This window comes from Gorilla gorilla, chromosome 14 (assembly GCF_029281585.2).
Source record: "Gorilla gorilla gorilla isolate KB3781 chromosome 14, NHGRI_mGorGor1-v2.1_pri, whole genome shotgun sequence".
Classification (NCBI taxonomy): Eukaryota; Metazoa; Chordata; class Mammalia; order Primates; family Hominidae; genus Gorilla; species Gorilla gorilla.
Window position 1 is genome coordinate 63561514 of NC_073238.2, and position 24567 is coordinate 63586080.

Here is a 24567-nt window from a genome sequence, read left to right on the forward strand (position 1 = left end):
TTCTTGGGTCTCAGTCTCCTGAGTAGCTGGGATTACAGGCATACACCACCACGTCCAGATAATTTTTGTATTTTTAGTAGAGTTAGGGTTCCACCATGTTAGCCAGGCTGGTCTTGAACTCTTAACCTCAGGTGATCTGCCCACCTTGGCCTCCCACAGTGCTGGGATTACAGGCATGAGCCCCTGCGCCCAGCCATAAGATATCTTTTTAATAGAATGAGTTAGTACTAAAAGATTTTCTGGAAAAGCAGAAATTGAAAAAGTTGAAATTGGCCCAGTGCAGTGTCTCACACCTCTAATCCCAATACTTTAGGAGGCTGGGGCAGGAGGATTGCTTGAGCCTAGGAGTTCGCAACCAGCCCAAGCAACAATAGTAAGACCCAGTCTCAATAAAAAAATAATATTTTTTAAGTTGAAATTAGCATTTTAAAATTTTTTTAATTTATTTTTAAAACTATGTTTGCTAAATTCAACATAGTATTCTGGAAGTCTGTTTAGTTAAAAGTATAGTTAAAAGCTTAGTTAATAGTATTTACCAATATTAATAGTTTTGACAAAAATGCATGGTTATATAGGATGTTAACATTAGGGGAAGCTGGGTAAAGGATAGACAGGGATTCCATACTATCTTCCCAACTTTTCTTTAAACCTAAATTTATTTCCAAATAAAAGACTTTTAAAAATACTTTATTTGTGTAACTCTGGTAAACAGTTCATTTCACTCAGCCACTCATTTTGTTGATGAGGCCTAGAACCCTAAGAGGGTGAGACTTTAGTATCACCAGGCAAATTAGTGACACATCTTGTGCTTCCCTATTTAATATTTTCTCTACTGTCTGTACTCCCCACAGATCCTGATAAAGCAAGCTTCATAAAGTAGGTGCCAGGCTGGGCATAGTGACTCACACCTGTAATTCCAACACTTTGGGAGGCTGAGGCGGGAGGGTGGCTTGAGGCCAGGAGCTCAAGACCATCCTGGGCAACATAGCAAGACCCCATCTTTACTACTACTACTACTACTACTACTACTACTACTACTACTACTACTACTAATAATAATAATAATAATAATAATAATAAAGTAGATGCCAGTTAATGCTTTTGACTGACCCACCTTCATAGTCCTATTCACATTCTCAAAGTTTGACACAACTATTATCATCCCATAAAATCAAGAGACACTTATGGGTATACATACATGTATAGTAGCAGTTTGTTTTAAAAAAGAAAAAAAGGCTGGGCACGGTGGCTCACGCCTGTAATCCCAGCACTTTGGGAGGCCGAGGCGGGCGGATCACGAGGTCAGGAGATCGAGACCATCCTGGCTAACACAGTGAAACCCCGTCTCTACTAAAAAAATACAAAAAATTAGCCGGGCGTGGTGGCGGGCGCCTGTAGTCCCAGCTACGCGGGAGGCTGAGGCAGGAGAATGGCGTGAACCCAGGAGGCGGAGCTTGCAGTGAGCCGAGATCGCGCCACTGCACTCCAGCCTGGGCGACACAGCGAGACTCCGTCTCAAAAAAAAAAAAAAAAAAAAAAAAAAAACCTGCTCAGTTTCAGGTTAATAGCCAGCTGTATACTGGATCATACAAAGAATCATTTTTAAGTTCATTGTAAATGAAACACAGTACCAAGACTTTAAGACAGTATTGGAGTGAATACAGTATTACATTTCCTGTGATTTAACAGAAGCAAAATAAATATAGTAATAGTTTTTTTTATTCAGACTTCGAGAACTTTGAAAAGGACAGAATGTTACAATTTTATGGAGATTACTTATTTTACTTTAATTCAGGATAGGAGTAATTGTCATCCTAGTGGTTATTAGTTTGGTTTTAGAAATGCTAAGGTAGTTGTTAAACGTATATAATTTTAAAGCAAGCTTTTATATAAATGCCTACATATAATCTGGTACCTTTCTTACCAATCTGTAAACGTTATCTAATCTCTAGATTTTTTTCGCTTTGACAAAAGTAACTTGTACTCATAAAATTATTCCAGTAGTATAAAAATATATAAAACATAATTGAAACCACATGTTTTTTTCTGTCACAACTTTCTCTGCGTCTCACCACACATACACAAAATCCCCAAAGATAACAATTGGTACATTTGTACAGTACATTTTCAGACACTTTTGTGCAGTTTTATAAAAGCTAACTCAACTGCAATCACAGTATATGTACTGCTTTCCAGCTTCACTTTTTTCTCCTATTACGTAGCACCTGTATATTGAGGAAATCTTCAGATGTTAGCACATGTATGTCCACCTCATGTTCTTTTTTGAACACTTGCAGAATAATGTGTTCATAGGCTGTGTTATGTACCATCATTTAGGTAGTCAGTGCCCTATAGTTGTAGTTTTTTGCCATTAATAATGCTGCAATGAACATTCTTAAGTGTGTATATTTGTATACATATGTTAAGTTTATAGGATATTACCCTGAAAAAAAATTCCTGGGTGTAGAATTTCTGAATCAAAAAGTAAACACATCTTACATTTTGTAATGATTCACTAGTTGCTATACACAAGGATTGAACTTATATATACTGTTACCACACTTAGAGAGTGCCATTTCTCCAAGTTTTTAACACTAGATAGTATTAGCTTTTTAATCTTCCCCTATCCAGTAGATGAAAACTGGGATTCTGTTTTAATTTACATGTATTTATGAATGCAGTTTCACACGTACATCATTTTATATGTTGTCCATTTATATTTACATATCTTTGGATGTCGATGTCCTTTGCTCATTTTTCTCTTGAGTTTTTGTCATCCTCCTGTTGTAAAAACATTTTCTAAGCTGAGGAAATGAACCCTTTCAAACATGTTACAATGGTCTTTTTAATCCCTTTTTTTTTCTTTTGACTATGTATGGTGTCTACGCTAATAGTTTTGAATGGCCTGGTTTTTAAACTTTTGTGGAACCCATCTCATTTGTTGTGGAACCCACAACAAATTATTTGCAATGGGCAGGTTTATATTTGTGAGCCATTTTATCTATATAAACAGATACATTTTATTTAATCTTGAAACCTCATTAGATATTTCACTGCTCATTGTATACATTACAGTTGTTTTAAAGAACTTTTAAATGTTGTATTTTTACAGGCCTCCGACATCCAGGCAAGGACAGTAGTACTTACCTGGTCACCACCTTCCAGCCTCATTAATGGTGAAACAGATGAAAGTAGTGTACCAGAGCTCTATGGTTATGAAGTTCTGATCTCAAGTACTGGAAAAGATGGGAAATACAAAAGTGTATATGTGTAGGTATTTGTTGTTTTGCTTTCTCCCATTGTGTAAATTAATGGTTTATTATAAAGAGCTTATTACTAATTTTGCTCTACTTTTCCTTCTTCACGCTTTTATTCTCAATCTTTAAGTTGGCTAATGATAGTGATTTCAATGTAAATGGTCCAGATGTAGCTTGGTACACATTTCTGTCTACCTTCCTTCAGAATAGTCACTTTTATTGGCCACATTCAGCTTTTTTTTTTCCCAGTAGGTTCCCTAATAGATGGTTCAGTATTCACGTATTCTTAATGCATTAAATATAAGTTGTAGTATGTAGAACCCATGACCAAAAATGGACAATTCATGATTGTAAACTCATAAAGTATGACATTGCTCCTCTAAGGACTGGATTTAATTCTTACATATACAAGCTCATGTCCTGTTGTAAAATGAATTTAGTAGCAGTGTTATTTATTTGCATGTTAGTATGTTTATAGTCATATTTTGAAAACTTACTTATTTCTTTCCTTGGTTTAAAAGTATATTACACACAGCCAGGCACGGTGGCTCACGCCTGTAATCCCAGCACTTTGGGAGGCTGAGGCGGGTGGATCACCTGAGTTCAGGAGTTCGAGACCAGCCTGGCCAACACGGTGAAACCCCGTCTTTACTAAAAATATAAAAATTAGCCAGGGGTGGTGGCACATGCCTGTAGTCCCAGCTACTTAGGACGCTGAGGCAGGAGAATCGCTTGAACCTGGGAGGTGGCAGTTGCAGTGAGCCAACATCGCGTCATTGCACTCCAGCCTGAGTGACAGAGTGAGACTCCATCTCAAGAAAAAAAATAAAAGTATATTACGCACCACGAAGCCTTAGAAAGATTCAGTAGCTAAAGTTGTGACATTTATGATTGACAGTTTTGAAATAAATTATTTTTCTGTCCATATTCATATAAAAGTTGATTATTCTAATAAAAAAGGGTAATGATGGTTAGTTATTATTTAAGCACCAAGAAGACTGTAAAGGTGATGGTTAATCATTTGAATGATCACAATTAGCACAGAACACTGGCTCCATCAGCCTCGTTGCTATCTTTTTTCAAAACATAGCTGGCAAGGAGAAGAAAGGAAAGTGAAACTGCTCCGGTGCCTCTCATCTAGTCACATAAGGTTATAAAAATTTCCTGTTTCCTCTCTATTGAGATTTCCTTGTGTTCTATTCATTTTTCTTAAGAGAGACAAGTAAACCTAAGGGGTAAGTAGGGGATAAAGGACTATCAACATAAAGGTTTCTTACTATGTTAATGACTGTTTTCTAGTTAGATATGGCTGCTTACTAAGAGGAATGCTTTATTTCCATTCGCAGCCTGACCAGGGAGCACGAGGGGGGCATTAGTCATCTCCCATATCCTACAGGAATTAAGGTCTCTTAAGGATGCTACTGCAACTGCCCAGTTCATTAAAATGTACTTTCATCCTTGAAACATATTTATTTTTCATCATATTTACTGGCCTTGATTTGAGAAATAGAGTAGCTGGGAGGTAAGGGGTGGGGAATGGAAAGAAGTCCATAAAGTAGAGAGGAGAGAGACTTGGTGGAAGGAAATGAAATAGGGAATCGTGATTTTAAGTTTAAAAAAAAAAAAAAAAGTAGAGAATAGGCTGGTTTGCGGCTACATACCCAAATAATATTCTGTTGTGTATATATACCACATCTTCTTTATCCATTCATCCATTGATGGACACTTAGGTTGATCTATATTTTTGCTCTTGTCAATAGTGCTGCAGTAAATGCGGGAAAAGCACATCTCTTCAATATATTGATTTTTCCCCTATTTGGAAAAATACCCAGTAGTGGGATTGCTCATTTGTATGATATTTCTATTTTTAATTTTTTGAGAAATCTCCACACTTGTATCCATATTGGTTGTACTAATTAACATTCCACCAACAGTGTATAAGGGCTTTTTTTCTCTGCATCCTCACCAGCATCTGTTATTTTTTTGTCTTTGTAATAGTAGCCATTCTAACTAGGGTAAAATGATCTCATTGTAATTTTGATTTGGATTTCCCTGACTAATGATGTAGAGCATTTTTTCATATACCTGTTGGCCATTTGTATGTCTTTGGAGAAATGTCTGTTCATGTCCTTTGTCCACTTTTAATGGGATTATTTGTGTTTTTCCTGTTGAGTTGAATTCCTTGTATATTCTGGATATTAGTCTTTTGTTAGATGAATAGTTTGCAAATACTCTCTCCCTTTCTGAGGGTTGTGTCTTCACTGTGTTGGTTGTTTCCTCTGCTGTGCAAAAGTTTTAGTTTATTTCTCTATTTTTCTTTTTGTTGTTGTTGCCTGTGCTTTGGGGGTCTTAGCATAAAATCTTTGCTTAAACCAGTGTCCTGAAGTGTTTCTTCTATATTTTCTTCCAGGATTTCATAGTTTCAGGTCTTAAACATTTAAGTCTGTAAGCCTTCTTGAGTTTATTTTTATGTAAGATGAGAGATACAGTCCAGTTTCATTCTTCTGCAGGTGGATATCCAATTTTCCTAGCAGCATTTATTGAGAAGGGTATCCTTTCCCCAGTGTATGTTCTTGGCACCATTGTTAAAAAGTCATTTGGCTATAAATTTATTTCTGGCTTCTCTATTGTATTCCTTAGTTCTTGTGTCTATTTTTATACCAATGCCATGCTGTTTTGATTACTGTAGTCTTGCAGTATATTTTGAAGTCAGGTAGTGTGATGCCTCCAGCTTTGTTCTTTTTACTTAGGATTGCGTTGGCTATTCAGGCTATTTTTTGGTTCCGTAGACATTTTTGGATCACTTTTTATATTTCCGTGAGAAATGACATTGGTATTTTGATAGGGATTCCATTGAATATAAATTGCTTTGGACAGTATGTTCATTTTAATGGTATTAATTTTTCGATTACATGAGCAATGGATGTCTTTTCATTTGTTTGTGTTCTCTTCAATTTCTTTCATCAGTGTTTTATAGTTTCATCTTGTAGAGATCTTTCCACCTGTTATATTAGATTTATTCTTAGGGTTTTTTTTCTTTTTTAGCTATTGTAAACGTGATTGCCTTTTGGGCTTCTTTCTCAGCTAGTTTATTATTAGTGTATAGAAATGATGCTGATTTTTGTATTTTGATTTTATATCCTGCAACTTACTGAATTTATTTATCAGATCCAAGAGTTTTCTGGTGGAGTCTTCAGATTTTTCTACATGTAAGATCGTGTCATCTACAAAGAGGAACAATTTGACTTTGTGTTTTTTTTTTTTTTAACTGAATACCTTTTATTTCTTTCTCTTGGCTGGTTGCTCTGGCTAGGACTTCCAGTACCATATTGGAGTGGTGAGAGTAGGCATCCTTGTCTTGTTCAAGTTCTTAGAGGAAAGGTTTTTAGACTTTCCCCTTTCTGTATGATGTTAGCCATGGGTCTGTCATATGTGGTCTTTATTATGTTGAGGTGTGTCCCTTTAGTGCCTAGTTTGTTGAAAGATTTTATGAAGGGATGCTGAATTTTATCAAAATTTTTCTACATCTATTGAGATGATCATATAATTTTTGTCCTTCATTATGTTGATGTGGTGTATCACATTATTGATTTGTGTATGTTGAGCCATCCTTGCATCCCTGGTATAAATCCCACTTGATCATGGTGTATTGTCTTTATAATGTGCTGTTGAATTCAGTTTGCTAGTGTTTTGATGAGGATTTCGTGTCCGTGTATCAGGGATTAGTCTGTACTTTTCTTTTTTTGTTGTGTCCTTATCTGGTTTTGGTACCAGAGTGATGCTGTCCTTGTAGAATGAGTTAGAGAGAATTCTCTCCTCTTCAATGTTTTTGGAATAGTTTGAGGAGAATTGGTGTTCCTTAAAAGTTTGGTAGAATTTGTCAGTGAAGCCATTGGTCCTGGACTTTTCTTTGTTTGAAGACTCTTTATTACTGATTCAATCTCATTACTCGTTATTGGTTGGTTCATATTTTCTGTTTCTCGCTGATTGAATCTTGGTAGGTATTATGTATCTAGGAATTTGTCCACTTCCTCAGATATTTCAGTTTGTTGCTGTAGGTTGTCCATAATAGTCTCTGATGATTGTAACTGTGTTATCAGTTGTAGTGTCTCCTTTTCCACTTCTGATTTTATTTGGGTCCCCTTTCTTCTTCTCTTGATTAGTCTAGGTGGTGGTTTAGTTCTGTTCTGATTTGTTATTTGTTTTAGAGATGGCACCTTGCGATGTTGCCTAAGCTGGACTCAAACTCCTGGGCTCAAGTGATCCTCCCACGTCAGCCTCCCAAGTACCTGGGACTATAGGTGTGCACCACTGCACCTGGCTGTCTGCTCTGATCTGCACTACTGCACCTGGCTGTCTGCTCTGATCTTTATTATTTCTTCCACTAATTTTGGATTTGGTTTGTTCTTGCTTTTGTAGTTCTTGAGATGTGCATTGCTAGATTGTTTATTTAGACTCTTTAAGCTTTTTTATGTAGACATTTATTGCTATAAACTTCCCTCTTGGCACTGCTTTTGCTGTATCCCATAGGTTTTAATATTTTGTGTTTCCATTTTAATTTGCTTCAAGAATTTTTTTTTTATTTCTTCCTTAGCTTGTCCCTCTACCAGTGGTCATTCAGGAGCATGTTGTTTAGTTTCCAGGTAGTTGCACAGTTTCCAGAGTTGCTCTTGTTATTGATTTCTAGTTTTATTCTATTAAGTTATTAGAAAATATATGATATAATTTCAGTGTTTTAAAATTTCTTGAGGCCAGGCGCGGTGGCTTACACCTCTAATCCCAGCACTTTGGGAAGCCGAGGTGGGCAGATCACGATGGCAAGAGATCAAGACCATCCTGGCCAACATGGTGAAATCCCGTCTCTACTAAAATACAAAAAATTAGCCGGGTGTGGTGGCACACGCCTGTAGTCCCAGCTACTCAGGAGGCTGAGGCAGGGGAATCGCTTGAACCTGGGAGACAGAGGTTGCAGTGAGCCAAGATGGCACCACTGCACTCCATCCTGGCAACAGAGCAAGACTCCGTCTCAAAAAAAAAAAAAAAATTGTTGAGACCTGTATTGTGTACTGACATATGGTCTACCCTAAAGAATGTTTCATGTGTTGTAAAGAAGAATGTGTTTTCTGTAGCTGTTGAATGAAATGTATTCACAAAGGTCGGTTATGTCCATTTGGTCTGATGTGCCATTTAAATACAATGTTTCTTTGTTAATTTTCTGTCTAGATGATCTGTCTAATGCTGAGAGTGGGGGGTTGAAGTCCCCAACTATTATTTTATTGGAGTCTGTCTCTCCCTTTAAATCTAGCAATAATTGCTTTATATTTCTGGGTGCTCCAGTGTTGGGTACATATATGTTTAGAATTGTTATATCCTCTTGCTGAATTGATCCCTTTATCATTATATAATGATTTTGTCTCTTTTTACTGTTTTTGACATAAAGTCTGTTTTATCTGAGTGTAGCTACTCCTGCTCACTTTTGGTTTCTGTTTGCATGGATTATCGTTTTCCATCCCTTTACTTTCAGTCTATATGTATCTTTACAGGTGAGATGAGTTTCTTGTAGACAGCATATAATTGGGTCACATTTTTTAATTCATTCAGTGAGTTTGTGTCTTTTAAGTAGAAAGTTTTTTGTTTCTTTTTGTTTTTTTTTTTATTATTATTATTATACTTTTAAGTTCTAGGGTACATGTGCACACCGTACAGGTTTGTTACATAGGTATACATGTGCCGTGTTGGTGTGCTGCACCCATTAACTTGTCATTTACAATAGGTATTTCACTTAATGCCATCCCTCCCCCATCCCCCCAACCTGCCATGACAGGCCCCAGTGTGTGATGTTCCCGGCCCTGTGTCCAAGTGTTATCATTGTTCAATTTCCACCTATGAGTGAGAACATGCAGTGTTTGGTTTTCTGTCCTTGCGATAGTTTGCTCAGAATTATGGTTTCCAGCCTCATCCATGTCCCTACAAAGGACATGAACTCATCCTTTTTTATGGCTGCATAGTATTCCATTGTGTATATGTGCCACATTTTCTTAATCCAGTCTATCATTGGTAGACATTTGGGTTGATTACAAGTCTTTGCTATTGTGAATAGTGCCACAATAAACATGTGTGCATGTGTCTTTATAGTAGCATGATTAATAATCCTTTGTGTATATACCCAGTATTGGGCTTGCTGGGTGAAATGGTATTTCTAGTTCTAGATCCTTGAAGAATCACCACACTGTCTTCCACAATGGTTGAGCTAGTTTACACTACCACCAGCAGTGTAAAAGCATTCCTGTAACTCCATATCCTCTCCAGCACCTGTTGTTTCCTGACTTTTTAATGATCACCATTCTAACTGGTGTGAGATGGGATCTCATTGTGGTTTTGATTTGCATTTCTCTGATGACCAGTGATGATGAGCATTTTTTCATGTGCCTGTTGGCTGCATGAATGTCTTCTTTTGAGAAGTGTCTTCATATCCTTCGCCCACTTTTTCATGGGGTTGATTTTTTTCTTATAAATTTGTTTAAGTTCTTTGTAGATTCTGGATATTAGCCCTTTATCAGATGGGTAGATTGCAAAAATTTTCTCCCATTCTGTAGGTTGCCTGTTCATTCTGATGGTAGTTTATTTTGCTGTGCAGAAGCTCTTTAGTTTAATTGGATCCCATTTGTCTATTTTGGCTTTTGTTGCCATTGCTTTCGGTGTTTTAGTCATGAAGTCCTTGCCTATGCCTGTGTCCTGAATGGTATTGCCTAGGTTTTTCTTCTAGGGTTTTTATGGTTTTAGGTCTAACATTTAAGCCTTTAATCCATCTTGAATTAATTTTTGTATAAGGTGTAAGGAAGGGATCCAGTTTCAGCTTTCTACATATGGCTAGCCAGTTTCCCCAGCACCATTTATTAAATAGGGAATCCTTTCCCCATTTCTTGTTTTTGTCAGGTTTGTCAAAGATCAGATGGTTGTAGATATGTGGTATTATTTCTGAGGGCTCTATTCTGTTCCATTGGTCTACATCTCTGTTTTCTTACCAGTACCATGCTGTTTTAGTTACTGTAGCCTTGTAGTATAGTTTGAAGTCAGGTAGTGTGATGCCTCCAGCTTTGTTCTTTTGGCTTAGGATTGTCTTGACAATGTGGGCTCTTTTTTGGTTCCATATGAACTTTAAAGTAGTTTTTTCCAATTCTGTGAAGAAAGTCAATGGTAGCTTGATGGGGATGACATTGAATCTATAAATTACCTTGGGCAGTATGGCTATTTTCACGATATTGATTCTTCCTATCCATGAGCATGGAATGTTCTTCCATTTGTTTGTGTCCTCTTTTATTTCGTTGAGCAATGGTTTGTAGTTCTCTTTGAAGAGGTCCTTCACATCCCTTGTAAGTTGGATTCCTAGGTATTTTATTCTCTTTGAAGCAATTGTGAATGGGAGTTCACTCATGATTTGGCTCTGTTTGTCTGTTATTGGTGTATAGGAATGCTTGTGATTTTTGCACATTGATGTTGTATCCTGAGACTTTGCTGAAGTTGCTTATCAGCTTAAGGAGGTTTCGGGCTGAGACCATGGGGTTTTCTAAATATACAATCATGTCATCTGCAGACAGGGACAATTTGACTTCCTGTTTTCCTAACTGAATACCATTTATTTCTTTCTCCTGCCTGATTGCCCTGGCCAGAACTTCCAACACTATGTTGAATAGGGGTGGAGAGAGAGGGCATCCCTGTCTTGTGCCCGTTTTCAAATGGAATGCTTCCAGTTTTTGCCCATTCAGTATGATACTGGCTGTGGGTTTGTCAAATAGCTCTTATTATTTTGAGAGACGTCCCATCAATACCTAGTTTATTCAGAGTTTTTAGCATGAAGGGCTGTTGAATTTTATCAAAGGCCTTTTTCTGCATCTATTGAGATAATCATGTGGTTTTTGCCTTTGGTTGTGTTTATATGATGGATTACGTTTATTGATTTGCATATATTGAACAAGCCTTGCATCCCAGGGATGAAGCCAACTTGATCGTGGTGGATAAGCTTTTTGATGTGCTACTGGATTTGGTTTGCCAGTATTTTATTGAGGATTTTCACATCGATGTTCATCAGGGATATTGGTCTAAAATTCTCTTTTTTTTGTTGTGTCTCTGCCTGGCTTTGGTATCAGGATGATGCTGGCCTCATAAAATGAGTTAGGGAGGATTCCCTCTTTTTCTATTGATTGGAATAGTTTCAGAAGGAATGGTACCAGCTCCTCTTTGTATCCCTGGTAGAGTTCAGCTATGAATCCATCTGGTCCTGGGCTTTTTTTGGTTAGTAGTCTATTAATAATTGCCTCAACTTCAGAGCCTGTTATTGGCCTATTCAGGGATTCGACTTCTTCCTGGTTTAGTCTTGGGAGGGTGTATGTGTCCAGGAATTTATCTGTTTCTTCTAGATTTTCTAGTTTATTTGCATAGAGGTGTTTATAGTATTCTCTGATGGTAGTTTGTATTTCTGTGGGATCGGTGGTGATATCCCCTTTATCATTTTTTATTGCATCTATTTGATTCTTCTCTCTTTTCTTCTTTATTAGTCTTGCTAGCAGTCTATCAATTTTGTTGATCTTTTCAAAAAACCAGCTCCTGGATTCATTAATTTTTTGAAGGGTTTTTTTGTGTCTCTATCTCCTTCAGTTCTGCTCTGATCTTAGTTATTTCTTGTTTTCTGCTGGCTTTTGAATGTGTTTGCTCTTGCTTCTCTAGTTCTTTTAATTGTGATGTTAGGGTGTCGATTTTAGATCTTTCCTACTTTCTCTTGTGGGCATTTAGTGCTATAAATTTCCCTCTACACACTGCCTTGAATGTGTCCCAGAGAATCTGGTACGTTGTGTCTTTGTTCTCATTGGTTTCAAAAAACATCTTTATTTCTGTCTTCATTTCGTTATGTACCCAGTAGTCATTCAGGAAGAGGTTGTTCAGTTTCCATGTAGTTATGCGGTTTTGAGTGAGTTTCTTAATTCTGAGTTCTAATTTGATTGCACTGTGGTCTGAGAGACAGTTTGTTATAATTTATGTTCTTTTTCATTTGCTGAGGAGTGCTTTACTTCCAACTATGTGGTCAGTTTTGGAATAAGTCTGATGTGGTGCTGAGAAGAATGTATATTCTGTTGATTTGGGGTGGAGAGTTCTGTAGATGTCTATTAGGTCCACTTGGTGCAGAGTTGAGTTCAAGTCCTGGATATCCTTGTTAACTTTCTGTCTTGTTGATCTGTCTAATGTTGACAGTGGGGTGTTAAAGTCTCCCATTATTATTGTGTGGAAGTCTCAGTCTCTTTGTAGGTCTCTAAGGACTTGCTTTATGAATCTGGGTGTATATATATTTAGGATAGTTAGCTCTTCTTGTTGAATTGATCCCTTTACCATTATGTAATGGCCTTGTCTCTTGACCTTTGTTGGTTTAAAGTCTGTTTTATTGGAGACTAGGACTGCAACCCCTGCTTTTTTTTGTTTTCCATTTGCTTGGTAGATCTTCCTCCATCCCTTTATTTTGAGCCTGTGTGTGTGTCTGCATGTATTCAGGAGATGGGTCCCCTGAATACAACACACTGATGGGTCCTGACTGTTTATCCAGTTTGCCAGTCTGTGTTTTTTAATTGGGGCATTTAGTCCATTTACATTTAAAGTTAATATTGTTATGCGTGAATTTGATCCTGTCATTATAATGTTAGCCGGTTGTTTTGCCCGTTAGTTGATGGAATTTCTTCCTAGCATCAATGATGTTTACAATTTGGCATGTTTTGCAGTGGCTGGTACTGATGGTTCCTTTCCATGTTTAGTGCTTCCTTCAGGAGCTCTTGTAGGGCAGGCCTGGTGGTGACAAAATCTCTCAGGATTTGCTTGTAAATTTGTCTGTAAAGGATTTTATTTCTCCTTCACTTATGAAGCTTAGTTTGGCTGGATATGAAATTCTGATTGAAAATTCTTTAAGAATGTTGAATATTGGCCCCCACTCTCTTCTGGCTTGTAGGGTTTCTGCCAAGAGATCTGCTGTTAGTCTGATGGGCTTCCGTTTGTGGGTAACCCGACGTTTCTCTCTGGCTGCCCTTAGCATTTTTTCGTTCATTTCAACTTTGGTGAATCTGACAGTTATGTGTCTTGGGGTTGCTCTTCTCAAGGAGTATCTTTGTGGTCTCTGTATTTCCTAAATTTGAATGTTGGCCTGCCTTGCTAGGTTGGGGAAGTTCTCCTGGATAATATCCTGAAGAGTGTTTTCCAGCTTGGTTCCATTCTCCCCGCCACTTTCAGGTACACCAACCAAACGTAGATTTGGTCTTTTCACATAGTCCCATATTTCTTGGAGGCTTCGTTTGTTTCCTTTTACTCTTTTTTCTCTAAACTTATCTTCTCACTTCATTTCATTAATTTGTGCTTCAGTCACTGATACCCTTTCTTCCACTTGATGGAATCAGGTACTGAAGCTTGTGCATGTGTCACGTAGTTCTCGTGCCATGGTTTTCAGCTCCATCAGATCATTTAAGGTCTTCTCTATGCTGTATATTCTAGTTAGCCATTCATCTAATCTTTTTTCAAGGTTTTTAGCTTCCTTGTGATGGGTTCAAACATCTTCCTTTAGCTTGGAGAAGTTTGTTACTACCAACTTTCTGAAGTCTACTTCTGTCAACTGGTCAAAGTCATTCTCCATCCTGTTTTGTTCCTGTTGCTGGCAAGGAGCTGTGATACTTGGAGGAGAAGGGGTGCTCTGGTTTTTAGAATTTTCATCCTTTCTGCTCTGGTTTCTCCCCATCTTTGTGGTTTTATCTACCTTTGGTCTTTGATGATAGTGACCTACAGATGGAGTTTTGGTGTGGATGTCCTTTTTGTTGATGTTGATGCTATTCCTTCCTGTTTGTTAGTTTTCCTTCTAACAGGTCCCTCAGCTGCAGGTCTGTTGGAGTTTGCTGGAGGTCCACTCCAGACCCTGTTTGCCTAGGTATCACCAGCGGAGGTTGCAGAACAGCAAATATTGCTGCCTGATCCTTCCTCTGGAAGCTTCGTCTCAGAGGGGCACCCAGCTGTATGAGGTGTCAATCAGCCCCTACTGGGAGGTGTCTCCCAGTTAGGCTACTCGGGGGTCTGGGACCCACTTGAGGAGGCAGTCTGTCCCTTCTCAGATCTCAAACTCCGTGCTGGGAGAACCACTACTCTCCTCAAAGCTGTCAGACAGGGACGTTGAAGTCTGCAGAAGTTTCTGCTGCCTTTTGTTCAGCTATGCCTTGCCTCCAGAGGTGGAGTCTACAGAGGCAGGCAGGCCTCCTTGAGCTGCCGTGGGCTCCACCCAGTTTGAGCTTTCCGGCTGCTTTGTTTACCTACTCAAGCCTCAGTAATGGCAGACACTCCTCCCCCAGCCTCGCTGCCACCTGGCAGTTCGATCTCAGACTACTGTGCTAGCAGTAAGCAAGGCTCTGTGTCGCGTGGGACCCTCCATGCCAGGCCCTGGATATAATCTCCTGGTGTGCCATTTGCTAAGACCATCGGAAAAGCACAGTATTAGGGTGGGAGTGTCCTGATTTTCCAGGTACTATCTTTCATGGCTTCCCTTGGCTAGGAAAAGGAATTCGCAGACCCCTTGCACTTTGTGGGTGAGGCTATGCCCCGCCCTGCTTTGGCTCACACTCCTTGGGCTGCACCCACTTTCCAACAAGTCCCAGTGAGATGAACCTGGTACCTCAGTTGGAAATGCATAAATCACCCGTCTTCTGCATTGCTCACTCTGGGAGCTATAGACTGGAGCTGTTCCTATTCAGCCATCTTGGATCAGCCTCCTTAAGTAGAAAGTTTAATCCATTTATCTTAAAGTTACTATTGACACGTGAGAGTGTATTCCTGTCATTTTGTTAATTGATATCTGGTTGTTTTTATGTTCTTTGTTTCATTCTTTCTTATTATCATTGTGGTTTGTTGGTTTTCTGTAATGGTACATTTGAGTTATTTTTCTTCCTCATTTGTGTGCTTGCTTTATCAGTAAGTTTTATACTTTCATGTGTCTTCATGACAGCAGATATTGTCCCTTTGTTCCAGGTGTAAGACTCCCTCAAGCATTTCTTATAGAACTGCTGTAGTCGTGATGCATTCCCTCAGCTTTTGCTTGTCTGGAAAATACCTTATTTCTCCTTCCTCTTCAGAGTTATGAAACATAACTTTGTTGGGTATATATCCTTGGCTGACAGCTGTTTTTCTTTCAGCACTTTGAATATATCATCCCATTCCCTGCTGGTTTGTAAGTTTTCTGCTGAGAAATCCTGTTAGTCTGATAAGAGTTCTCTTACAGGTGACTAGATGCTTTTCTCTTACTATCTTTAGAATTTTCTTTGTTTTTTACTTTTGACAGTTTGACTATAATTTCATGCAGAAGACCTTTTTGCATTCTGTCTCTTGTATCTGTATCTGTTTCATATCTGACTCTCTGAGCTTTCTGTGTCTGGATGTCTAAATCTCTTGCTAGTTTTCAGCTATTATTTTGTTGAATAGGGTTTCTAACCCTTTTATTTTCTCTTCACCGTTTAGGATACCAAAAATTCAAATATTTGGTTGCTTTATAGTGTCTCATATGTCACATAGGCTTTGTTCATTCGTTTTTATTCTTCTTCTTTTTTTTTTCTTGAGACGGAGTTTTGCTCTTGTTGCCCAGGCTGGAGTGCTGTGGCATGAACTCGGCTCACTGCAACCTCCACCTCCCAGGTTGAAGCAGTTCTCCTGCCTAAGCTTCCCAAGTAGCTGGAATTACAGGTGCCCGCCACCATGGGCCGGCTAATTTTTTGCATTTTTAGTAGAAATGGAGTTTCACCTTGTTGGGCAGGCTGGTCTTGAACTCCTGAGGTGATCCGCCTGCCTCGGCCTCCCGAAGTTTATCTTTGTCTCACTGGGTTATTTCCAAAGACCTGACTTCACATTCTGAAATTCTTTCATCAGCTGTTTTTAGTCCTTTGTTGATGCTTTTGAATGTGTTTTGTATTCCATTTAATGAATTCTTCAGTTCCAGAATTTCTGTTTGGTTCTTTCTTATAATTATGTTTCTTTGGTAAATTTCTTATATTCCAAATTGTTTTTCTAAATTATTTGTATTGCTTTTCTGTTTTTTCTTATATTTCAGCTGAGCATCTTTAATATCACTATTTGAAATTTATTATCTGGGATTTCTTAAATTTTTGTTTTTGATTGGAATCTGTTGCTGGAGGATTATTGTGTTTCTTTGGAGGTGTCATATTGCCTTGCTTTTTCATATTTCTTGTGTCCTTATGTCAGTATCCATGCATCTGGTATAGCAGTGACTTCTTTCAATTTTTTGAGGTTGCTTTCATAGGGGAGGACTTTTTCCTGAAGATGCATCTATTGTGTTGGTTGGGTAGAGCACTTTGACTTTGATTCAGGGTACATGCTGAAGTGTAGTCTTCGTATAACTTCTGCTGTAAACAGTGTTATGGTGTCTGTGATTTCCACAGTGGCTTAGGGTGCAGTTGTTAGTGGAGGCTGTAGTGAAGTTTTGCTGGGGATGGGGATGTGAGGTGGGCCTGTCCTCGGGCCTCAGTAGGGGCAGCAGCAGGCCCAAGCCTACCTGTCCTTGGGCCCCCAGGTGTTGTACATCAGTACCAGTGTTAGCAAATCCAGGCATGCTGATTCTTGGGCCTCTAGGCAGCTTGCTCAGGTGCTAGTAGTGGCAGCAGTGGGCCAGGCAGGTGGGCAGGTGGGTTCTTGGGCCTCTGGAAGCAGATATGGCTTGGGTGATGTCATTAGCAATGGCAGGACTAACCTCTGGATTCCAAGCAGTCCATGCTGATGTTGATGGTGACTGTGACAGGCTGGGCAAGCCAGCCCCCAGGCCCACAGGTGGTACATGCAGATGGGTGCCTGCTGCAGTGATTAAAGGCAGGTTGGGTGGGCTCAATCTCAGGCCACCAGGAGGAGTGCTCAGGTGTGTGGCACAGGTGATGGACTGGGCTGGGTAGTCCCCAGGCCTCCCAGACAGTGTGCTCAAACACTGGGGGCACAGAGCCAAGACCTGTCCTCAGGCCCTCCAGTGGTGTTTGTAGGTGCTAACTGTGTTGGCAGGGTAGGGATGACCCCCAGGCCCAAGGAAGAATCCTCAGGTGGAGGCGGCAGTGGCTATGCTGCAGACCTGCTACTAGGGAGGGCTTTCAGTGGCAACAGCTGTATGCAGGCAGCTAGGGAATACCCACTTCACTTGTGCTTTGGCCCCAGCTGCAGCAGCCCCCAGCTGCAGTTGCTGCAGACAGGAAGTTTGTCCTTGGAGTGCGTGAAGATGTGCAGCAGCTTCACTGCTGGGGGCAGCGGTATCTTTACCAATGGCTCAGGCTTTAGTCCTGAAAGCAGCAGCCAGTGACAGTGGTGGCCTGTGGGTAGGAAATGTCAGTGGGGCTCCAGACATGTGGAGACGTGGGGACTGTAGGGCTTGTGGGCAGGATGCAGTCTTTTGGGGGTTGTGCTCTCAATATGATACCTTGTTCTAGCTGCTTAGGGTTTGGAAAGTGTACAGGACCCAGCGTGAACTCCCTCTCTTGAGCAATGTCTTGCACAACTCCAGGCATCTCCCTATGTTAATTGCAGCCCACAAGGGTCTAGGGTCTTTCCCATGACTAGAATACAGGAGTCCACGGTGGGAATGTGTACCACTGGGGGTCACTTACTTACCCTTTCCCCACACTGGACAACCTTTCTAGGCTCCCAGCTGATTGCAGCCGAGCAGGCTTACTTCCCTCTCCTTCCTTGTTTTACATGTTTCCAGTTTAATTCCAATGTTCTCTCTTAGGTGATCTGTTCAAAGTGTAACATTTTAAATGAAGTTCCATATTATTTTCTAATAAAATAGTGGCAGACTCCTTGTAAAAAATTGGCAATTTTGCTTTCAACAGTACATGTTTTATTTATTATTTTAACTGTGCAAAATGGATTTTTAAATAATTGATAATAGTTTTGTTTCTTCAGTAAGCTAAATGTCTTCCTTAACTCCACTCCAAAAAAAAGAGTCTGGCTTACACAGCTGATTTGCTTAGCACTACCTTCTGTTTTAAAGTAGTATGCAGGTACACATGTTAAGTTTGGTACATATCCTAACTGCCAAATTCCATATTAGTGGAATCTGAATACAGTTACAGTTGGTAAAGAAAGAAGTAGTTTCATAAAATACTCTATAGTGTATATAATGTACATTGGTTGAAAATGCTTTATTTATCAGACATTGATATATTACCCTTTTTTCCCCAGAGGAGAAGAAACAAATATCACTTTAAATGATCTCAAGCCAGCCACGGATTACCATGCAAAGTAAGGAATTCCTACAGATTGCCTTTATATGATACAGCATAAGGGTTTTTTTTTTAAATAATTATTTTCTTGAAAATCTAGTATATAATTTAAACATTAATTTTGGATTAAAAACAGACTTTTTGGGCTGGGCGCAGTGCGCCCGTAATCCCAGCACTTTGGGTGGCCAAGACGAGGATTTTTTGAGCCCAGGAGTTCAAGACCAGTCTGAGTGACATAGTGAGACCCTATCTCGACAAAGAAATCCAAAAAGTAGCCAAGCATGGTGGTGCAGGCCTGTGGTATCAGCTACTCGGAAGGCTGAGGTAGGAGGATTGCTTGAGCCCAGGAGGTTAAGACTGCAGTGAGCCATGATTGTGCCATTGTATTCCAGCCTGGGCTACAGAGTGAGACCTTGTCTCAAACAAAAAAAAAAACTTTGCAGACTTCAGTTTTTCTACTGGTAAAATTATCAAAATTTTTCCAAAAAAACCATTTAACTCATGTTACAGTCAAGGGCTAATCATCCTGTTTATAGAATTTTGGGTTTGGAATGAATCTGTAGAATATGTCTGTAGCATCTGGTTTGGCACTGGAAACTTGTCCCAGCTTTTGGAATTTTTATAAAATAATTATAAATATTTTGTTTACACATACCTTTTACTACATCCTGTTTTAGGGTTCAGGATACCAAGACTCTAGAATTTCACAACATTTAATAGGAAGAACTTAGATAATGTTTTACTCTATGCAGGTCTTCTAGTGTAATTTACTAAAATTTCATAGACTCTAGGGCTTACCCAGCTGAAGCCTAATATAACACATTTAGTTAATTACCCCCATTTTTAAAAAGAGCACATGTGGTTGGGATTATTTCTGTTAAACTACTAAGTGTTCAAGTGTACTTCCTATGGATATACTCAAAGTATTGTCCAACCTAATCTTTTTCAAACTGTAGATTGTAGTCACATTTAATCATGAATTTAATTCTGTGTATTATATTCAGCATTTTTTAAAAAAGAGAAATAGAATCAAATAGGACAGAAAGCATCAGTGTATTCCCCATAGTTGAGAACATTGTTTCAGGAATATATATGCACACTCACAGTTATATCACAATTTTAAATTATTTCTTTGGGTTGCAGCAAAAAAGAAAAAAAAAAAACTTGTCCTTTTTTTTTTAACGGTCACCTTTTACTTCTAATAGTCATATTTTCTTGATAAAACTTTTAGTGGACACCTTCCTAATCTGCAAGTACTTAAAGGTGACACTATTTTTTTTTTTTTTTTTTTTTTGAGGCGAAGTCTCGCTCTGTGGCCCAGGCGGGAGTGCAGTGGCGCAATCTCGGCTCACTGCAAGCTCCGCCTCCCGGGTTCACGCCATTCTCCTGCCTCAGCCTCCCGAGTAGCTGGGACTACAGGCGCCCGCCATCACGCCCGGCTAATTTTTTTGTATTTTTAGTAGAGACGGGGTTTCACCGTGTTAGCCAGGATGGTCTCGATCTCTTGACCTCGTGATCCGCCCGCCTCGGCCTCCCAAAGTGCTGGGATTACAAGCGTGAGCCACCGCGCCCGGCCGAAAGGTGACACTATTGAAAACAGGATACAGTGATTATGAAAGGTAAAACTATTTATTTTATCACCATAGAGTCCAGGCAGAATGTAATTCTATAAAGGGAACTCCTTCAGAAGCTGAAATCTTTACCACCTTGAGCTGTGAACCTGATATACCTAATCCACCAAGGATAGCCAATCGGACCAAAAATTCACTCACTTTGCAATGGAAGGTAAGAATATTCTTTAGGGTGTTTCCAACTGGACATGTGTTTCTTTGTTTCCCCTGGTAGTATTAAGTTTCAATTGTTTCTGGAGACAAAGAGCTTTAATTTGTTCCTGCTTTTTACATATAAGACACAAATGCCTATTTAATGTATCTTAAAATAGCACTGTTACTGGTTTTTCTTACTATATGTAAATATAGCAAAAATGATTTGTAATTAACAGTCCTTATTACATTGCACATGTGATGACATTGAGATTCACAACAGTGATTCTTAACCCATTACTCCTTTTTGTAATATTTCATCATGATGCCTTTATATTCTGAATTGTATTCTAAAATTAGATTTATAATAACTATACTCATAAATCAACATGCTGCCTAAAAGGAGGAATAAAGTTATTGTCAATAGAAAAGTATATATTTTAATTCATAAACGTTTGGTCCTAGCTACACAAGAAGATACAATGAAGTGGACAGATACCATACATAGAATTAGTCATTCAAATACCACAGACAACATTGTCACTGATTATGTAATTTTCTGAAATAGTGTGGACTTGGTAAATTTCTGAACAAATTAAATGCAGTCTTTCCCAGATTGCACAGTTATTGCATTTTGGAAAACTTGGTGTCTGTTAAAACCATACAAAAAATACTTTATAAAATGGGATTTGGTTCTTCAATTCTTTTTTTTTTTTTTAATTATACTTTAAGTTTTAGGGTACATGTGCACATTGTGCAGGTTAGTTACATATGTATACATGTGCCATGCTGGTGCGCTTGGTTCTTCAATTCTGATAGATATTCAAAAGTCCTAGAGGAAGAGAACAATTCCCCATCATACTGATTGTCCCCCATTCTGCAGGGCTATTAGCGCCCTTGATCTTCACCCCATACCACCAGACTCTCCCCTCCTGCATTATTGTGATCAGGTTAGAAATAGCCCCACAAAATTTCAAAATATCCCCTAGAATGGGGTACCACTCCTGTTAGCATTGGTTTGCAGTGAGATGTAACTGTTCCTCTTGATTTAATTATCTGTCCTTGCTTCAAGAGCAAGCTCAGGGCTAGCCTTACTTTTGAAAGCTTTTAAAAATGTGGGGCTTACTACTTGTTCTGTAGCTTGTTAGTTTCTAGTTCTTCTGAGGATATTAGATACTTTTGTAGTCAAAAAGTACTGTTAACACATGTAAGTCAAGCAGCTGTGTATATATACATATATTCATGTGTGATAAAAAAGTATGACTAATTTTATTTCATGTCACTTACAGTAGTATTTTATTTGTGGATATGCTCAGACCCTTTCCTTTGGTAGAGCAGTTGAGGTAGCAGCCCATTGTTCTTTATATAGGTTAAGATTTCTGTAGGTGACTGTTCTTTATTTCAAAGATAATTAAAATACAATTTTGAAATGTCTGCCTTTAACAATATCCTAACATCCCTATATAAGATGTAGGTGGTGGTACCTCAGATTACCCACACAGGTTTCCCAGGCTTGAACCCTTCTAGAAATGACCCTATATACACACACAATAATCAACATGGTTGGAAAAAGATATCATTGTCACTGTTATTGGAGGATAGTATTACATACCTCAGAGTCGGGAGGATTAAACAGGTGACATCTAAATCGCCCATAGTATAGTGTCTGGAACATAATGAGCATAATAACTATTGTTATTTAATATTAAAAATGAAGAAAAGTCACTAAGAGTAGTTTAGTGACTTGAATATCTGGTCTTTTGACTCTGCTACCTCACCTAATCTAAAAGCATTCCTATGGTGGTTAACATGGGAGGTAGCAGTTGAGAGAGGTATCTTATTAACTGACATTGTTTAGAATTGCCAGAACATGGTGATGACAAAAAGCTCACTAAAGGTGGTCTTTTTCTGTCCTATTGCCAGTCCCCCAAGGCAGACTGTCTACTTATCAGCCCCTAGAATAGTGCTGGGTAGGAACACTGATTTTTGTGGGCAGATAGAACAAATTCAGTTCTGCTCTACTTTTAATGACTTTGTGATCTGGGATGATTTATTTGGTTCTTTGAAGCCCTCATTTTCTCTTTTGTAAAGTTCAGGTAATAGTACTTCATAGAGTTGATCGGAGGACTAAATGAGATAAGGTAAAACACTTTACACTTTACACTTAATAGTATCCCCTCTAACTTGGAGAAAAGCTAGAGGATCAGTCTCAGGTTACGGTGGACATTTTAATAGCCTCACTAGAAAAAGAGAAAAATTAATCAAGTAAGTGTGAGAGACCTCAGCAACTAGACTAGAGCAATCTGGAGTCATTAACACTTGGAAAATGTCTTTTTATACCCCTCACTTCCTGCTGAGACTTTTGATCTCTCTCTTTGGATTCTCTTCCTCTATATCATAAGAGCTGGAGTTTCCCAAAGATTCTTTCTCTGCCCCGTTCACATTATATTCATTTTTAACTGCCACTGCTTTGCCAGTCAGTGAGATATTACTCTAACTTACAAGCAAATTCTGGCCATGCTAACCAGTTTAAAATTATAATTTAAAAAAAATTAATGTAAGATCTGTATTAGCGTTTAACAAATAATTTAGACCTCCATGTTCATCTGTATTAAAAACTTAATGATCCTTGATTGCCATTTACATAGTTAGCAATATTATATAAAAACTGGATAGAGTCCAAAAAACATCATTTCAAAAATTAAAATGGTTTAATTTTGACCAGGGGAGTCTTAAAGTCAATTGTCTGCAAATATATGGAGTTATAATAAGAATAGGGGTGATCATTTATTCTGCAAAGAGGAAATGGGCTGAAATTGTAGAAAGAAAATTCAGATGGAAGTAAGGTTGAAATTCTTGATTTTTAGAGTGATTAAATACTGAAATAAAATGCCAAGGGAGACTGCATTCTTTTACACCTAAAATAATAACAGATTGCTGAGTCAGCCGTCTCAGGTAACCAGCACAGTGAGTCTAGAAACAAGGACCAAGACACTGCCCTCTCAGAGCTCCTTTCAGCACCCTGGTTCTTCACTCTTTGGTATTTTATACAATATTCCATTTATTTTGTAAGGTGAGTTTTAATACAAATGACAGGATCAATCCTACAAACTTAAAGCTGATAAAACTCTCTGGAAGAAAAGCAAAATGGTTTTTTTAAAGACTTTTTCAAGTTATTAATAGTTCTTGCTAAAAGAGATTGTTCAGTGTTCAGAAAGACTTGAGTAGCTTCTTGCTTTCTTTCCTTATATTTCTTTCCTTAAATTTGAAAGGATTATAGGGCATACAATACATATATTTTTGTATTTTTATGAACATTTTCACAGGACCAAGTCACAGAAAACATCTGCCACATAAACTAGATCCTTATATTAGATCATCACAGTATCATTTATGAATGTACTAATTTGTTTTCATTTTGTTTTTTGGTGTTGGTTTTAGGCACCTAGTGACAATGGTTCTAAAATCCAAAACTTTGTATTAGAATGGGATGAAGTAAGTAAATTGAATCTTTTTAAATGGTTAACATTATGTGCATATCTTCAGGCAAAATTAACTTTTTTGTTTGTTTTAATCATCAAGTATATTCTTCTGTCAAAAAAAGTATGAATGATTTTGTGTGGTGCATGAGTGGATTGATGGTGTTTTTAGAAAACATTCCTGACTTAACTTCCCTATTTTCAATAAATCACCATCAAAACTATTATTTAGGTAACTACCTTGATAAAGGAATTTTTTTTCACATCAGCCTTAAAGGCAAGTGTATTCCTTTCCTATGGCTGCTATAACAAATTACCCCAAACCTGATATTAAAACAGTACATTATTCTCTTACTTTTCTGAAGGCCAGAAATCCAAAATGAGTTTCTCTGGGACAAAATCAAGGTGTCAGCATGGCCAGGCCCTCTCCAGGGACTTTAGAGGAGAATCTGTTTCCTTGCCTTGACCAGCTTCTGTAGGCTGTCCTCATTACTTGGTTCGTGGCCACATCACATTGCCTTTTCTCCCCTTGTTTCTGTCATCACATCACCTTCCTCCTCTGTCTTCAAATCTGTCTTCCTTTTTTAGGAACACTTATGATTCCATGTAGGGTCTATTCAGATAATCCAGGATAAGCTCCTATCTCGAGATTCTTAGTCACATTGTACATTCCCACCTACCATATAAGGTCATATTCACAGGTGCAGGGGATTGGGACCTGGATATTCATGGTGGCCATGACTCAGCCAACCACAGCAAGCATACTGGACTTCATTGTTTAGTACAG

At 38.5% G+C, this 24567-nt stretch overlaps 1 protein-coding gene across 3 annotated transcripts in view; it reads left to right on the top strand.

The window, feature by feature from the left end:
- The window catches only part of FNDC3A (fibronectin type III domain containing 3A), a 229773-nt gene that overhangs the window by 168130 nt on the left and 37076 nt on the right, over positions 1–24567 (top strand). For all 3 annotated transcript variants that reach the window (XM_019039750.4, XM_055359836.2, XM_004054510.5), the window contains 4 exons: positions 3113–3270; positions 18498–18557; positions 20185–20323; positions 23743–23796. In XM_019039750.4, the coding sequence (XP_018895295.1) occupies positions 3113–3270; positions 18498–18557; positions 20185–20323; positions 23743–23796 (411 nt within the window). The remainder of the gene's footprint in view (positions 1–3112; positions 3271–18497; positions 18558–20184; positions 20324–23742; positions 23797–24567) is intronic.